The sequence below is a fragment of the Vanessa cardui genome, chromosome 19 (genome assembly GCF_905220365.1).
Source record: "Vanessa cardui chromosome 19, ilVanCard2.1, whole genome shotgun sequence".
NCBI classification, from domain to species: Eukaryota; Metazoa; Arthropoda; class Insecta; order Lepidoptera; family Nymphalidae; genus Vanessa; species Vanessa cardui.
Window position 1 is genome coordinate 10,219,377 of NC_061141.1, and position 19,916 is coordinate 10,239,292.

The 19,916-nt window shown below is 32.7% G+C and overlaps 1 protein-coding gene across 1 annotated transcript; it reads left to right on the top strand.

Moving 5' to 3' along the window:
* The first annotated feature begins 17,119 nt into the window (after window positions 1-17,119).
* Window positions 17,120-19,220, top strand: LOC124537749 (nuclear pore complex protein NUP98A-like). Its single transcript, XM_047114640.1, has 3 exons — window positions 17,120-17,482; window positions 17,684-17,907; window positions 18,757-19,220. Exons 1-3 carry the CDS (start codon window positions 17,400-17,402, stop codon window positions 19,218-19,220), a joined length of 771 nt encoding a protein of 256 aa, XP_046970596.1. The 5' UTR covers window positions 17,120-17,399.
* Window positions 19,221-19,916: the final 696 nt, after the last annotated feature.

The window sequence follows — 19,916 nt, forward strand, 5'->3', positions numbered from 1 at the left end:
ACTTATTGTATTATTAATATAAGAATTAATTAGCATTAAGTCTTAAATATACACAAATAGGAATTAAAAATTGTTAGTGTATGTAATCTTGACCGCGTGGAATGGTGGCAAGAATGCTAGCAGGATTTCCCCGTTGAGTCGCAATTCCGATCCTCTGGGCTAAAAACAAACCTGCCTATCAATATAAGTGAAAAAGTATAGATGTTATACTTTCAATGAAGCTAAAAGTTAGATGTAATGCCTTAATGTTAAGCATTCACGTGCTAACATTTAAACGGTAAATATTTTCTAAATTTCAAAGGATAACTCGCTGAATGTTAAACTAACGTTTTAAAACTAATTAGCTTCGAAACTACATTTATTATTCAGAAAACGCTTAAGTCCTCGTAATTTATGTGTCTGAGAAATTTCCGAGGAAAACGTTCGGTTCGAAGTATCTGTAATGCAATAAAATGCAGACCGACTCCCCTGGCGTAGATGTGGCGTTACGTTTATCTATAATAAATCTATAAAGTTCCTTACATATTGCGAGTAATGTACTTTTCATCGAATGGTAAAGAAATAGGCATATGTGTATGAACACAAACATCTAATTTAATCTATACATATAATGAAATTGGAGTGTATGTTTGTAATATTAAAATAGCCCTTTTTTTATTCAATGCATATGTATGTATACACGATACATATACCAAAATAACATTTTTTTTAATTTTTGTCTGTCTGTCTGTTTGTTCCGGCTAATCTCTGGAACGGCTGGACCGATTTTGACGGGACTTTCACTAGCATATAACTAATATAATAGGGAGTAACTTAGACTACAATAATATTCTTTTTTGTTAAAATAAAACGTGTACAAGGTCGCGGACACAGCTAGTTTATAATAAATCTATAAAGTATATAAAGTACATAAAGTACTTATATATTGTGAGAAACGTATTTTTCATGGAAATGTAAAAGTAATAGACATATATGTGTACACAAATATATAATTTAATTAATGATATAAGTATCGGCATATCGTATAAGAGCAATAAAGATACTTATTAATCTTTACGAAAATAATAGTGCCATTGAAAGTCAGTAATGAGTTCTTCTATAAATGTATTCTGTAAGACGAAACTCGAAACTCACTGCAGAACACGAACGTGAAATGTCAGAGTGGTATGGGAAAATAACTATAATATTTTTAAAACAAGCTGCGCTCGTGAATTCACAAAAAAATACCGTTTAGTTTGCAGACATAACTTATTAATAATGTATGAGGTAGCTTTTGTGATATTAAGTCGTTGGTGGCACCAGACGTCGTTGGTGACGGTAAAGAGGTGACTTGTGCGAGGGTTTCGCGGGGCATTGAACATTATATGGACATTGCAGTGAGATTTAATTATTATTTTATATATAATTCTAAAACAGAAGTAGCATAAGTTACTCCTTATTACAAAATCCGTCTGCCACTGAACGTCCTGTCAAAATCGGTTCAGCCGTTCAGAGATTAGCCCTAACAAATAAAGACACAGACAGTCAAAAATTGTAAAAAATGATATTTTAGAATATGTTCCATGCATACATGCATTTAGTATAAAGCAGTTATTTTAATATTTCAAACAGACACTCAAATTGTATTATATGTATAGATTTAGATACACATATGAAATTGACGTACCGAAAGTCGATTGTCAAAAATTTCATAAGTGAATTATGAAGTGAAGTTTTAGTGAAGGCTTCATTTTCAAGCTGATATGGGTGTATTGAGGGTTTATCTTTAATTGTTAGTAAAAACATATCTTTTTGTTCTCTTTTCTATGTAACCACTGCTCTGCTTATTTTAAGGTAATATATACAAAAGTGTAATTCCTTATTTCTTTAAATAATCCGTCATGTAATAAACTCAATAATAATATGTGGGTCGGTGACCTTTATAATGGTAGAAGTAAATAAAAAATTAGTTATCAAAAATTTCAGAGGTTTTGGTTTGGAGCGAAGAAAAACAAAAACCAATCACAAGAAAAATATTAAGAAAACGGAAAACGTAAATATAATATAATCTTTAGTCTGTTTATCTTCATAACTCCTTGGACAAAAATAGGCTAAAGGAAGCCTAGTTATAAATTTAGATCGGATGACAAAAGATACGAAACTTTTATGAATATATTTAACAGCGTGGAATATGTACAAACGTTTGCAAGGAGAGGTCAGAGGAGGAGCCTAAGTCTGTGAGGTTGGACCTCTGCTTAGGACGCCGTCGTCGACGGGATGGATGAATGACATATCACCTAGTACGCCTAGGCGTCGACATGTACGTATATAAATGTTGATTTTTTTTTTTCGAATTGACTGTTACTGTTGGCCAGAGCTGCCTCTACAGCGTCACCTCGAGTCACTGAAGACTATATGTTTATACTAAAAATGTTATAGCATTATATATACAACCGTTTGCGAATCTTGCCATCGCGATTCAGAAACTTCTACAATTTTTTATGGTTTGTTTATCTTCATAACTCCTTCGACAAGAATAGACTAAAGCTTAGTTATAAAACTTAGATCCGAAGACAAAATATACGCAACTTTAATTAATTAATTTAAATTTACGGAAATAACTGAAAGCAAAAATTTCAAACTTTTTAATCTAGTTTAGTTGAATAAAAATTGATTTGATTTGATTTGAACTTTTTAATCTTCGGTACTAGTAAAAATATTACTTTGTGTAATTGACTCGACGACGTGGATTTTAAACTTAGGATCTCGATGTTAACAGGCTTATAAGCTAGTCACTAAACAAAATCGTTTAATTCATTTAAAAGGAATAAAGATTTATTCAAACACTAGTTAGTTGTCGCCCGCGGCTTCCATTTCATTTTTTTATGGTATAGGTTGGCGGACGAGCATATGGGCCACCTGATGGTAAGTGATCACCATCACCCATAGACAATGACGCTGTTAGAAATATTAACTATTCTTTACATCGTCAATGTGCCACTAACCTTGGGAACTAAGATGTTATGTCCCTTGTGCCTGTTGTTACACTGGCTCACTCACCCTTCAAACCGGAACACAACAATATTGAGTACTGTTATTTGGCGGTAGAATAACTGGTGAGTGATACCTACCCAGACGGGCTTGCACAAAGCTCTACCACCAAGTAAAGTTATTAATTATTAGTAAGTTATTTGTCATGTAACCAAAAAAGGTACCGCCTGCCTTTTCTTGGAGTTAAAATTTGCTTCATGCCAAATTTAATCGAATTCGGTTCATTGGTTTGGTCGTGAAAAAGCAACAGACAGAAAAACAGAGTTACTTTCACATTTATAATATTAGTATATATGAGTAAACAAACAATACTCATTCATTTCATATTATTTTAGACATTAAGTAATATAGTCCTTAATCTGTATTTATAATTAAAAAAAAGAAAAATAAATTGCTTGCTACGTTTCGGTTAAGCAAGAACGCGCACTTACCAAGTACAAAGGCGGGCTCGGAAAGCCAATAGCGCTGGTGTTTTGAATACAAAGACACGATACCCTGTTAAACGACTGATCCTTATGTTCGTTTAATACTAAAACTGCTTTTGTAGTGAGCTTAAAATTAACCAACGTATTTCTTGTTTATTGCAGTATTTTTTAATGCCTATAAATCAAGAAGTGCTTCAAATAATCAAGAATGAATCACAAGATTTGCTTATCAAAATTCTGTATCATAATGTTGCTATTTAAAAAAAGTCAAAATTTTTATTAGATCCAAAAAGGTCTTCCCTTATCCACAGCTGTAATATAACAAAAATATGTTTTACAGCAAAAAATCAAATTAAACATTTTTAACTTCGAGTGTGAATAAAACTGGACGCATTGTTCCTGCAGATATCTTTATTCTCCTGTCATTTCAAATTCATGTTATGTCTAAAACAAATCTTAACAAATTGTTCATATATTTGAACAGATCAGTATACCTAACTTCTTTACGTTTCGCCGTATAAACTATTTTTGATTTAAATAACATTTCATTTTTAAAAAAAAATATCGTTATCGTACCTGGGTCCTCAGAGTGATGTGACCCATGAATACGGTGTACACACTTCTCGATCACGGAGGTCACCAAAATCTAGGACATTGACCACAAAAGAAAGTGTGAGTTCAAAATATAAAAAAGAGACTAGTTAATCAAGATAATATAACATAAATAACATAACCTTAATAAAACACTCTAAAGATCTTATAAACGCAAGATCAGTGTGTTAATTCAGTTCGGAATGCCGCCATTACAAGATATGCCTTTGATCATAAGGGATCTAAAGCCATCCGAATCGCTTGCTAACATCTCTTGATATTAACACATGATTGACTATTTAATCAGAATTCTACAATTGTGATAACGGTAAATATAATTTCCTTGGTTATGGTGATCACTTGCACTTACCATTAAGTACCTAGATCGTTTGATCCACCTACCTATTTCATAAAAAAAAGTGAACACTACAACACTTAAACACTACACAAGAGCCGAGATGGTCCAGTGGTTGGAACGAGTGCATCTTAACCGATGATTGCGGGTTCAAACCCAGGCATGGAGGAAAGACATGTCGTCTAGTACACCTAGACGTCGTCGTGTATTTTTTTCTTATGACATAGGTGGCAAACTAGCAGGAGGCTCACCTGATGGAAAATGACTACCACCGCAATGAACATCTGCAACACCAGGGGGCTTGCAGGTGCGTTGCCGGCCTCTTGTACTTACATTAACGTTGGTATTTTTTTTTTTTTTCGAAATGTGTATTGCTATTGGCCCTATTGGCCTCTACAGCGTCACCGGGTGGGGACGTTGGTGTTGGAAATGTTATAGCATTATATAGGTACAATAGATCGGGAATCTTGCCATCGCGATTCAGTAATATCTACAATTTGACATAACGCCATCTAGTGATTGTGAGCTGCATCAAATACGTGACGAACAGTGTGTTCCGATCGAGTTCTTCTGTTAGTTTTGAGTTTGTTCTTTCAGAATAGCTCTACAGGTTTGGATCGATGCGTCTCGACGCTGAACTCCATCGCTCACCTGTAATGTGATCTATACGTGAAATTACATTTAGGAATTGACCATGAATTAATGTTTTGCAACAGCTTTGCAATAATAGTGCTATGATCTTAAAAAATATATTATTAAGCGCCATATTTGTTCTTATCGTAAATTCTTTCAGCACTTTCAATCTACTACTCGTAAAGTAAAGTTACGTAAAGTAACAGCCTGTGAATTTCCCACTCTTGAGACAAGGCCTCCTCTTCCATTAAGGAGAGGGTTTGGAACATATTCCACCACGCTGTTCCAATGCGGGTTGGTGGAATGCACATGTGGCAGAATTTCGATGAAATTAGACACATGCAGGTTTCCTCATGATGTTTTCCTTCACTGCCGAGCACGAAATGAATTAAAAACACAAATTAAGCACATAAATGGTGGTGCTTGCCTGGGTTTGAATTTCATCGGTTAAGATGCACGCGTTCTAACCACTGGGCCATCTCAGCTACATATTTTTCTGGGGTTTGCGGGTAAAATGTTATTTGGTCGTGAAAAATATCTCAGTAGTGCTTTAGTTCAGTTAAAAGTACGTTTGCGCATAGCACAGCTTTGCCTCGAATAGCACGTATAGACGTTCGGTCCTGCACTTGAAGTCTTACTTGACGACCAATGTGGTCGAGTGGCTGTGTACACCGGTTTTCATGGGTACGCCACTCTGAGGTCCTGGGTTCGATTCCCGGCTCAGTCAATGTAGATTATCATTAGTTTTCTATGTTGTCTTGGGCCTAGATGTTTGTGGTACCGTCGTTACTTCTGATTTTCCTTAACACAAGTGCTTTAGCTACTTACATTGGGATCAGAGTAACGTATGTGATGTTGTCTCAAATTTAATTAAATTTTATTTCTGACCGTGTTTGGGTTGACGTCAAATTAGATAATGATGGAAGGTTTGCACATATATTAGCACTCTATAATATGCCCTGCGTAGATTGCTAGTCTCCCTTAAGTTGTCTGTCCTAGCCGAATCGGTCAGGCCAATATGAAGGATTAATTATACAAAATAACGATATTGTAATAGAATTGAATATATTGTCAATTAATAAGTTAAATATTTAACAATTAATTAACTAACATTTTCTAGGTTTAATCCTTTGCCTTATTTAATTACTCTTATTTTAAATTAATAACCAAATAATTCTGCATATTAATTTTATTATTATCTGTAAAACGTAAAGCGTCTCTGGCATGTTATTAAAAAGTAAAACCTGTTTTTTTTTTTAATTCCCTTTATTCAATATAAAGGCATTATATTTACTAATTGATTGTTAAATTAAACATTACGACCGGTTCAATTCAGCGGCTTTTTTGTATCTGTTGAGAAATGAAAGTAGAAAAAATAAGGGTTCATTAAAAAAAAACATTGTGCATACCAAGCAGTTCTAACATTTGTAAATGTTTTCAGCCTTTTTTGAAACCCTTTTTTGACTTAAGAAGAAATGCCGAAACGTCGACAACACAAGCATGCATTTTGGATGAATTATTTTATACGTATATACATACAGTTATTGCCCTTGGCTTAGCTCGCGTTTCGGGCGTTTTTTTGTCATATGTAAGAGCAGAGTAAGATTCCATGTCCTTTCTTGGAGATTGTTATATATGTTAAGGAGTAGGGATGCGTCAATTAAACCACGAGGCTAGTTACACACTGCTTTAGTAGAACCGTTGCACCGGCGGGGACGCAGCCACACGCACACACGTAAACGCTTACTACATATATAACAGAGATAAAAGTTTGCTTCATACCTAATTTCATCAAATTAGCTTCAGAGGTTTGATCGTGAAAAGCGACCGACAGACTGACATACAGACTTACTTTCACATTTATAATATTAGTACACACACAGATTAGCATATTCTTTGATGTGGAGTAAATTATAAAATAAATAGCATTTTATAATATCTTACGTAATTAAACATCAAACCCTACAAATCAAGCAACCTTATAAATAATATATCGTTACAAGAGTAATATTAGCATTCAATACGGTGTTATGATATTTGATTCTATATCATAATTTATATCACATTATTGCATATTATGAATATAGCAAGGGCTATTGAATTTACTTTATTATATACAATTATTATTGTAATTAATTGATCAATAATTTGTAAAACTGTAATTAATATTATTTTATATGGCATAGCATTTAATACAGGCATGTAACACTATTTCTTATTTTAAATATGATTGAGCTGTCATTATAAAACAATTGGACGATAGCGTGGCATTCTACAGACTGTCAAGTATAAGTTGGCGTTCCTGTAGCAGCACCAGCTACACCCTTTGTTTTGCCACTTTTTTGTTTATTTTACCAATATCTTCCTACAAAATAATTCTCTACGTCTCATTTTTAATAGATTTTGGGTAAGTTTTCTTAATAAGGGTAAATAAAATAAATAAGATATAAATGAACATAATAAATTAGTACATGTTTTTGCCACACGCCAACTCACACTTGACGCGCTATACATAGTACAATATTTTAATGTCAGAACATTGCATATAATAATCGAAAATTCGAATTTTAAAATCGAACGATTTATTTTATCTGCCTAATAAAAACTGAAAATTGGCAAAGGTCAAGTCGTGATAGGCCTAAAAAGTTTTACATGTTGTTAATTAATAATTCTTTGTGTTACCTCGATATCAGTTCTGGAGGTTACTAAAACGCAATCCGATGCCACACGATCACATCCTTCCGGTGTCTTGACAGTACACGATTAGTATTACTTAGCACCTACAGAACACTATGTACGTATGGTAGGGTTGTTATGTAACTCGATGTTTTAAAAATAAATACTGAGAATTAATTCGAAATTAATTTTTCGGTTAATTATTTAATAAGAAGACATCGAATTAAATAAATCAATGTTCCTTTTATTCCTACCAGTGCTTCATGTGTATTTTCTTCTGCTAAATTAATAAATTATTTTCATTATTACTTTATTTTAATTGTTCCAATATAATACATCTTAAACTAATGAATCTAAAAAACAACAATGATTGCACTAAGATTCTCTCAACATTTTAATAAACATAATGTTACCACATTTAAAAATGCTTGTTTCAAATTTGATTTATAGTATATCGATAAACAGGTACATAGACTATACGCAGCCCTATCCGTATCTAGATCTCTAATCTCAAATTCCTAACAACCCTAGTATAAAGTGAAGTGCTGGCAGTACAAAGGCCACAGGTGTGGATCGATGCGTCGCGACATTGCGACACAACGCTTGCAAGCTTTGATACACGTGAGAGTAGCGAGCCTTATAAGTAACGAGATAGTTAACTGCTTTATATTTCGACAAGACTTTTATATAGAACTAGTACCCCGCCCCGGCCTCGCACGGGTACAATGCTGATACTAAATATACAACAGAATTTGTTTGTTTACGATATCACGTTAGAAACTTCTAAAATTATCACTGTTTCTTTACTACATATATTGTCCATGTATTATATATAAAAACCTTATTCTCTTCGATTTATTAAAACGAAATAGCATCAAAATCCGTTGCGTAATGTTAAAGATTAAAGCATACATATAGCGGAAGCGACTTTGTTTTATACTATGCAATGATAATGATTATAATTAATAATTAACAATTAATTAATGATGAAGATAAAATCCACTGTCAGGGATGATTAATTGATCAATTAAAACGATATGGCAGTCAAACTATATTTTAAAAAAAAAGTCTTTATTTAGACGAGACATATATCAAAAAAATATTTATGATCGCATAAAACCTCTTTTTAAAACATTCGAAAACATTGTCCACGAAGCATTTGTGAAGAACGTTTCAAATAACGACATACAATATTAATTCACTCGAGTATAATATCATATTCGATTCGATTCAATTTAAATGTTTTCTACTCATATTTACAGTTGAAATTTTAAATTTAAATAATTTTATAAATGTACAACTTTGTGTTTGGGTGTTTTTAACATATTTATGACGTCACCAATATATTAGACATTTAATTATGGATTGAATACTACGTCCTCGGACGTGGTATAGGCTTACGTGGGTGTAGTGCAAAATGAGACAGCGTTATGACAAAATCAAAGTCACAAATCATTAAAGTCAGAAACTTACTGAAGCGGTGAGTTCGACTACCTAGCCACCCAGACTATAGAATACTACCCAGTAGCACTAGTGTTACCTTAATAATAATATCATTATGATTTATAAAATATTGTTAAATCTTGGTAGAAGTCTTTGTCTTATCCTTTTCATAAGACATATCATCTCAACTTCCGGAGTTACTAAATGAAGAAAGGGGTAGTAATTCCTATAGCGCTAATATCTATGGACGAAGTAGTAGATGGATAGTGACTACAAGTTCTCGCCCAACAACTAAAACTATTTTTTTTATACACTAAATAACACAAGCTCGCTTTCTGAAAATTCCTGTAGTACACATTTATAAAGTTATTATATATTTGACCGTCAAATTATAAGGCACTTCAGTTATAAATGTAGATATATTGTTAACTGTTAAAATATTTTAAAAAGGAATGTAATAAGATATATAGGCTACCTTATTTTAAATAAATTATTATTTAAAATAATATACCTAACATGCTTCTTTTTTTGATATCCACGACATTAAAAAGCAACGGCTCCAACATGGGCTTACCAAGCAAAAGACAGGACTGAATGGAAATCTTTAGAGGAGTCTTCTCCTTATCTTGAGAGTATCTTGTCCTAGCTGTAGGACATTAACGACTGTAAACCGATATTTTAATTCAAAATTTTAAAGCACACTCACAGAGAAAAGAATCTTATTATTATTATAAACAAGAACAGCAATTAAGGCTTTATTTATTTTATTTTAATATGTTTTATGAATTGTTTATAATTTCGACAATATACCATTCGCATGCCTTATTGAAAACTAAGAACTAATAATTTTAATACTCAAACTGAAACTGAACTAAACCGGCGCTTCATTACCTTGTTGCATTATAAGCGCCCTATAGCGACCAAGATGATTTGCCAATTATAATGAAACTTGCATCTAAAGCTCTAGACTTGAGCACAAAGCTCAACGACCCGCGCCGTCTGATGCGAAACCTTTCCTTGTTTACATTTTCCATATATAAATTTAATGCAAAAAAAAAAACGCAAATAAATTAAGAATATTTCATCCTAGATTACATTTGATAAAAATATTATATACTTAACCAAATTGACTTAAATAGTATTAAAACCTATAGAGGTATAAAATATCAACCTCAGATTCTATCAGCTGGATAATATCTTGTCAGTCAGTTACAAATAAATTTTATATACTTAGATACAATAATTAGCAATGATATTCGATTTTCTAGACTCGTACATGAATATCTTATTACATACCAGTTAAAACCAATTAAAGCGCATACAAATTTGAACTCTTGGATTTCACGTTAAAATGCTGTTTGGCTATATAAAGTGTCAATAATTTATCATAAAAAAAACTTCTATTATTTACTAAATCTTCTATAGAATACCTAGAATTAAGGTTTATAATAGATCCGTTAGTAATTAACGATCATTAAATCTGAGAAATATACGACATTGTCAAGATAATAATGATAATCAAAATTAATGAAATAGTGCTTACTTTGGGTTCCCCATAATTGAAAGACCATGCAACTTGTAATATAAGGAATATTTATTAATATTAAGAATATTATTGTGTATCTTTTGTTGGTGTACAAAATTGCATTAAAGATAAAAAGTCGCTGACTTTGTTTTTTTTTTCTTTATTTCTAGAATCTAGGTAGGGTATTTATAGGTCGATCATTCAAAAGTGCGTGCCTACTTAAATATAAAATATTGTGATTTTTGTTGTGACTGTCGGACTAAGTTAAGTAAATAAATATCGCATCATCGTTTTTCACTTATTAACATTTCATTTATTTGATAGGACGTGAGTATTTACAGAATTTACATAAATGTCTTTAAATATGTACTTTACAAAAAAAATATGGACTTTTATTATTAAAATAAAATATTCAAAAAACAACATTATATATTTATAACAGCTCTTAAATGTATAGAAACAATGAACTCGACAACAGTTTTGAACTGGAAGTAAAAATGTACAAAATAAATAATGTTATATATGTATATTAGTATGTTATATATAACATACAAGTTAAATAACTTAATACACGTATAAAAATGGCGTATCGTCAAAAAACATTGACAAAGATGAGAACGACAATTTTACGAATGATATACGGAGCGAATTCTTATAAACGTACTCATGTATAAATACGAAATGGAATTAATTTAACCGTTAAATTTCTAACATCAAATATAAAACAAGATTTCCTGTTTCCAACAAACAAAGAGTATATCCAAACGAACTAATCTAAACCAACGAATTCATAAGTGCACGCATCGATCGGTTCAGACGCAGTCGGCAAATAAAACAAAATGCGCTAGTCTCGTCGCTAGACAACAAAGGGTGGTCATACAAGCCCCTTGTACAATAAAAACGAGGAAATACAAACCCTCCTACCACGACATAAGGTATAATTCGGTTGTAAATAGCAAAATGTTCTGTCCAGGAAGCGATGTGTTAAACGAAGGTTAGATTTAATTGCGTTTACAGATTTCACGGTAGGGATGCTGGCTGTATAGAATATTCTAGATTCTATAATGTATATAAATTATGAATACATAGTTGGAAATAAGTAAATAATCATTTATGAAGCTAGCTTATTTTTATACGTTATATATGTTGCACTTTGTTTTCTTATAATTTAGGGGAAGAAAAACGGAGCAACTGCCCTGGGGCCTCCACACGAGAGAGGCCACCACAACAGAGATTCCGATTCTCGCTTTCATCAAGAAGAAACAGTAAAAATACTCGCAATATTTAATAGTGACAGTTAATATCAGATTCTAGGCAAAGTTGCTGTTATCGATTGTTATGCTTATTTTGTTTGTGATAGATTACAAAACAACAACCACAGCCTATAAATTCCCCATTGCTGGGCTAAGGCCTCCTCTTCCTTTGAGGGGAAGGTTTGAAATATATTCCACCGTGCTGTTCCAATGCAGATTGGTGGAATACACATGTGGCAGAATTTCTATGAAATTAGAACCATGCAGGTTTCCTCACGATGTTTTCCTTTACCACCGAGCACGAGATGAATTATAAACAAAAATAAGACACATGAGTATACAGTGGCGCTTGGCTGGGTTTGAATCCGAAATCATCGGTTAAGATGCACGCGTTCTAACCACTGGGCCATCTCGACTCTACCACTAGGCAATGTAGGTACTACCGACATTGCTATGTCACATGACCTGTCACAGTTGAGCCTATTCCAGTGTCAAGGAAAGTACAGACAAATGAAGACGTTGACCTTGAATGAACATTGGACAAAACGTATTTAAGATCTAAAATAATCGCTTAACTAGGAATTCGAAAGCATCATGAATATTAAGTCGCAGTTGTCCAAAGTTTTCGAAGTAAAATTAAAATGTATATAAGTAGTTAAGTGGTGTAGTGTTGTTATGAATAAAGATGTACTAATCAAGACCTGTCTGTTAAGCATAATATAGCAGAGCTCTTAGTGAATCGCTTCGAATATTTAAATCTAGAGATTGTTTATCTTTGCCATTAGTATAAGATATCTTTTTTGAGATGGCCCAGTGGTTAGAACGCGTGCATCTTAACCGATGTTTGCGGATTCAAACCCAGGCAAGTACCGCTGATTCATGTGCTTAATTGGTCTTAATAATTCATCTCGTGCTCAGCGGTGGGAACATCGCGAGGAAACCTGCATGTGACAAATTTCATAGAAATTCTGCCACATGTGTATTCGACCAAGCGGCATTGGAACAGCGTGGTGGGAATATGTTCCAAACCTTCTCCTCAAAGGGAGAGGAGGCCTTTAGCCCAGCAGCGAGAATTTACAGGCTGTTGTTGTTGCATGGACAACATTAAAAATGCGAAATATTAACACATTTTTACTAATTATAAACATATTTTATTCTTTATTAATATATAAAGTAATCGTAAAAATAATAAAAATTTTAGTTTCTTATTATAATTGTTATAGACGTCACAATCAGTTATTTAAAGTTAAATCAATATCGAGCTGAAGAAATTGAACAGACAGACGGAAGACAAACTGAGAAAACTAAGTTAAAACTGGTCGCGTCGCGGTAAAATACCAATTTTCTTTTATGAGATTGAAGCCGTCACGATTTGTCGTACGATAATATTACAAAAGCACTAAACATTCTTTATATTTTTATGTTTTAAGCTACCTTGATCTAGTAACAACTACAACCACAGCTTGTAAATTTGCCACTGCTGGAATTAGGCCTCTTTTCCCTTTTGAGAAAGGTTTGTAACATATTCCACCACGATGTTCCAATGCGGGTTCGTGAAATACACATATGGCAGAATTTAGAAATTAGACACATGCATGTTCACCGCTGAGTACGAGATGAATAATAAACACAAATTAAGCACATGAATATTCAGTGCCGCAATCATCGGTTAAGAGGCACGCGTTCTAACCACTGGGCCATCGCTCTCAAGCGCTCACTTGGTCTAGTAACTAGGTTATAATGATATAAATCTTGAGATCCGGAGTTTGAGTCGGTCGGGCCGATACTAAATTTATCTGACAAGCAATTCCATGTCGGATAATTCAATTTCTCAACTCAAATCACCTATGAAGGTGGAATTTAATTGTGCAGGTTTATACCCAAAAGTCTAACATTTTATCTCTCTATTCTTCTTGCTTTATTTATTTTAAAGATCACCAACGACGTATACAATACATGAAAATACACGACAAACAAAATAAAGACGAAAAGTGGTACCTATAGACAATAATTCGACAAATAAAGCACAAGTATTTAAACTATGATAGTTTAAATACTTGAGAACATTTGTGTTCGTTTCAAAAATTGATGAAATATGGTAAATATCACAATAGTCCAAAAAGTTAGAGCCTTTATTTGTGGATTTATTGTCTATAGGTACCACTTTTCGTCTTTATTTTGCAAACTATCTTGATTCCGTGTATTAACAAAATGGTACTAAAGTGTTAGAATTAATAAAGTGGTTCCCGAAATGAGGAAAAAATATAAAACCTTTCATTATAAAAGTAGCTGTGAAGTCTTATTCAGCAATGTTGTTAATACACTACACTGGAACCGTGGTGTATATGTATATGTTATATGTATATGTTTTTAATATGATATATTATCCAAAGAAAAAGCCTTAATTGAAAAATATGTTATAAATTGTATGTTAATAAAATACTAGCGGTCTGCCCCAACTTCGCACAGGTGCGATACTGATACTAAATTTACTACAGAATTTGTTTATTTACTATATCACAACAGAAACTTATTAAATTCTCAGCGTTTCTTTACTATATTGCCCATGTATTATATACAAAAACCTTCCACTCGAATCACTCTATCTATTAAAAAAAACCGCATCAAAATCCGTTTCATAATTTCATAAATCTAAGTATACACAGGGACAGACAGACGTAAGCGACTTTGTTTTGTACTATGTGAAGTAATATTTGATAAATATGAACACCTTTTTTAAATGTTTAGTTCATTTTTTTTTTTTTTTTATAGGTTGGCGGACGTGCATATGGGCCACCTGATGGTAAGTGGTCACCATCGCCCATAGACAATGACGCTGTAAGAAATATTAACTATTCCTTACATCGTCAATGTGCCACCAACCTTGGGAACTAAGATGTTATGTCCATTGTGCCTGTAGTTACACTGCCTCACTCACCCTTCAAACCGGAACAACACTGAGTACTGTTATTTGGCGGTAGAATAACTGATGAGTGGGTGTTACCTACCCAGACGGGCTTGCACAAAGCCCTACCACCAAGTAAAGTAAATTTAGTACTTCTGTGGAAAATAAAGCATTGTGGGACTAACTGAGTACTTTAAAATAAATGTTTTCGAAGACATTAATCGTAGAGACAGTCGTGCGTTATAACGGCGAGCGTTAGAAATGTAATATTATTCGAAAGCCCCTTCTTCTTTGCCTAGAGTGTATCTTTTATTAAGTTTCTAATTAAAAATCTTGGAAGTCAATTAAAGTTGAGCGGCCCTACGGCTATGCTTGCTTGTATTGAAGTAATGGATCATAGAATATAAAGTCTGATTGAGGATCTCGAGAGATTTAAATTGCGTCGTCGTAATGGATTGGTAATTGTTTCTTGACTTTAATCATACTCTTAATATAAAGGTATGAGTTTAGTTAGGAAGATTTCTTTCTAAATTCTTGAATAGACTATTTGACTGATTCATATATATTTTTATGATTTCAAAATCCATTTTATATTATTTAGTAGAAGATAAGGAACCAAGTAAAAATTATTTTTTTAATTCTAGTACATATTCGCTGAAAAAAATCTAAATAAAATTTCAACATTTAAATAGCGCGCGAAAACGCTACTTTGGCAATATGGCGCTGAAATGGGGTCCGTCACTTGCCGGTATTATAATCTATGGCACATATAATCTACTTACAGTAGGCAAACGAGGTCAACAAGCAAGTGACGTCATCATAAACCCGACCAATCAGGATCGTTTTGTGTCACATGACAAAGGCTTAAAAAAACGCATTTTTATTTATGGATTTTTGAATAAATTAATTATTGTTTTCAACTTTCATTCGTAAATAACCATTTTTAAACTCATAATATACTGATAACAATAATTAACACTCTATTAGTCGCATTGTCAAATAGCCTATTGTAATTTAAAATTAGCAAAAGGTTATTTTTTGTATATAACAATACACGTTTTTCGTATCAAATTCAAATTATCTCACTTATTAAGAAATATGCTCAACCAATATTGTTGGGAATATTTCTTAATCATTTTAATTCTTAATTCAGATAATCATTTATCAAACTACTATAATGACTACATAAGATTTTAAATTATTATACGGATTACTTTATACAGATTATTAAAGTTACTGATTTCGGGATATTTACCATGTTTTTTATCTCGATATTGCAGATATCAGCTCGAGACTGATGTCTCGTGAACAAGACATTCGTAGATAATGTCGAAATATCGAGCTCCACCGAACAAAAATAAAAAAAAAAACATGGCAAATAACCCGAAATCAATAACTTTATAATAACTACAATTTAAAAAGTTAAATGCTTCAGAGTTTACAAAATATTATTTTGAAAATAGCAAACAAATATATCACTAGATAGAATTCCTCACTACAAATAAGTAAAAACTATAAAAAACGTGTGCTTTCTTTTTACTCCGTATTAAACCTTTGTTGACACAATTTAAATTCAGTTTCTCGAAAAAATAACCTTTGATTGTACTTCATTCAGACCACTATGTAATAACAGTTGACTGTTTTATGGTGATCATTGGTTACTGTATCACTGTCATTAGAATTAAAGCTTAACTAAAATAAAGTTTGAGTCCGAAGACATAATATATTTTGCTTAGATTAACATTAATTTTCGCATTTATCGCACAATACCACCTAGCTGTCTCAAATTATTAAAATGTATGTGTTTTTTAATTAAATTAATATTATGAATTTGTGAACAGAATATTTTATTATAACCGCTTACTGAAGGCGGGTGTCTAAGTTTACGATAGTGGAGAATGTCTAACTTAGACTTACTTACTGATTATCGACAGTATGAGTATGAGCGCGTTCCTTAGAGTTTCGAATTATTTTCATGGACAAATCTAGAAGAGATAAGAATTTAACAGCTTTTAATAGTTGTGGTAGAATTTCTATAAAATTTTGAAGAAAACATCGTGAGGAAACATACAAATTTCGTCACGATGTTTTCTTTCACCGCGGAATTTGTTCCAAATCTTCTCCTCAAAAAGATAGAGGAGGCCTTAGCCCAACGGTGGGAAATTTACAGGCTGCTGTTGTAAGTTGTGCCGACAGGGCACAGATAATTTCGTCAATGTCACGTAGGATGGAGGAGACAAGTGACAATTTCTCTATTCTCTCTTTACATGTCAATGTCAAAGACGTGTAGACTGTAGTTGCCAATTTGACGGATAGGTATATAATTGGATCGCTCAGCCCATAACAATTAATATTATTTATATTTACACATTTTGTTTGTCTTCTTCCAAGAAACTTATATACGGTGTGCGGTCACATTTTTGTGACATTGTAATCATTCACTCAATCAATTTGTTATTGTTTAAACTCAAGAAGTAAGAGTTTCATAGATATTTTACAATAAATTATATCTTTTTCAATTTTTTAATAATCGTGTTAAAAGTGAATAAAAAATCAAATACTTATGAAGATGTCATATGGGATCAATCCAATTCAAGTCAATGCGGACACATCCAATGATTCTGGAATCATTTTAGATGGTCAAAAGTAAGCTAACAAAATTTTATGTTCTATCATTATTAATGTTTGAATTTAGATAAAACCAACATACCTATTTAATAACTTTATTTTATTTATACAATAGCTATTATTAATTCTTATTTATATATAATTAAGGATTTAATTGAAAAAATACCAAATAATCAATACTTTCATTTACCTCAAACTTTATTTCATTATATATTTCAGTTCAGGAATGGCATTAAATAACAATGGTCAGGACAGATCAATGACTTCATCACCAAACACTGAAAGACAAACGCAGGCATCTGAAACAATAAAGAATGAGAGTTTTAATTCATTTAATAATAATGATACTTGTGGAAATGCTTTGTGGTCCAGGCCTGCTACGAAAACAACAAATGCTCATCCTTTTGGGATGGCATCATCTGCGTCATTTGGAAATACAGCAGGTATCTATGGATAGTATAGCTTTATACACAATTTAAAGTGAAATTAATATATTTAATATATTATGTGGTTGTTGGGCTTTCACAAGCCCATCTGAGTAGGATGATCCTGTTCGTCAGATATTCTTCTGCCAAAAGGTCTGAGTGAGCCAGAGTAACTATGCACACACATAACTTCTTAGTTCCCAAAGTTTGTGGGAAGTGTTTAGTGGTTAGTGTTTGTGGCACATTGGCAATGATGTGAGGAGTGGTTGTTGTTTTTTTATCTGCCACTGTTTTTGAGCGGAGCTCAATGGTGGTGACCACTTATAATCAGGTGGTCCATGTATCTCTCTGAAAACTCCATTACATAAAAAAAATTTATATACCATAGTAAATATAAACAATATAATATTATTGAAAATGAAAAATTTTAAATATAGAACTTTTATAATATGATGCAACATCAGCTTTATTTAATATTGTGAAATATTTTTTAATAATTTAACTGTATACATAATTCATAATTTAACTTTAAGTTTCTGATATTCCCAGTTTGGAGTATAGTATCTAAAAGTTTAAATGTTAAGCCACTCTTACCTGTAATAAGAGAAATTAGTACCAAAAATTTATTTACACAATTCTCTGCAGTAAGTCATAATGATGAAATGAATGTACACTATCTACATGGGTATTAACAACACTACAGCTAAATACATCTATGAATGAAAAAATATTATTTAAATTTTTTTTATTTTCTTTTAATATAAAAAATAAATAAATTGTTTTTGTGTAGCAACAAGCATTTGTATCATATACAAGACTTTTTTGTTTAATTCATAAATTCATTGCAACCTTTGATGGGCTTTTCAGATAATATAGTTACATCGTCACCAGCTTTTGGCACTTTAACAACTCCAGCTGCTGATAATCAGACTTCTGAAATAAGTAAAAAACAAACTTCCGGTTCAAATATTATTCATAAGTTTGGAGTGAGTAACAATCCGGCTTTCGGTGTCCCATCCACTTCTATTCCAAATACTACAAGTACTCAAGTGCTTGGAGCAGCAAATCAGAATATCGGAGCACCTAAGAGCAATACCACTTTTGATGGTGGAATTGGTTCCATGTCTGCTTCAAATTCGACAAATGCTCCAACATTTGGAATACCTACGAAACAGACATTTGGAGCATCAAATAATAATTTTGGAGCAAATAATAACAGTAACACTATTGGAGGTGCATTTGGTTCCATGTCGGCTCCAAATGCAACAAATCCTCCCATTGGGGTTTCTTTATCTCTACCTGCAGGTATGTATGAGTTACACATAGCATAGATACTTTAAATTAATTTCAAATATAAATGATATATTTAATGTATCTCTTTGGTTTCATTTTTAAAAGGTGGTTTTGGGGATGCGGTTAGTTCTATTTCTGCCCCAACAAACACTCAAACTTTTGGAGCAGCAAATCAGAACATCGGAGCAACTAATAACAGTAATGCTTCTGGATTTACATTTGGGTCAATGTCTGCTCCAAATGCAAATAATACACCATTTTGGGGTGCTTCTTCTGGAACAGCTTCTAACCCAGGTATGTTAGTTGTACTATACAAACTACCCTCAATTAAGTGACAGCCCATAAATTTGTCATTTCAAATTAGCCCGGGTTTGTAACATGTTCCATCACATTGTTCCAATGCGGGTTGGTGGAATGCACATGTGGCAGAATTTCGATGAAATTAGACACATGCAGGTTTCCTCACAATGATTTTCTTCACCGCCGAGCACGAGATGAATTATAAACACAAATTAAGCACATATATATAGTGGTGCTTGCCTGGATTTGAACCGAAATCATCTGTTAAGATGCACGCGTTCTAACCACTGGGCCATCTCAGCTAAACTACCCTCAAATATCTTAAATAAAACTCTAAATGTATTCTTAATAGCGGATTTTGCAGGTGCATTTGGTTCAGTTTCTGCGCCAAATGCAACAAATGCTAGTGGTCAGACTTTTGGAGCGGCCAATAA

Bases quoted from the DNA above. Each gene is read 5' to 3' on its own strand.
- LOC124537749 (XM_047114640.1), top strand. From the start codon at position 17,400: ATGAAGATGTCATATGGGATCAATCCAATTCAAGTCAATGCGGACACA. The intron at 17,483-17,683 runs GTAAGCTAACAA...TATATATTTCAG, and splicing joins ATCATTTTAGATGGTCAAAA to TTCAGGAATGGCATTAAATA. The intron at 17,908-18,756 runs GTATCTATGGAT...TGGGCTTTTCAG, and splicing joins GTCATTTGGAAATACAGCAG to ATAATATAGTTACATCGTCA.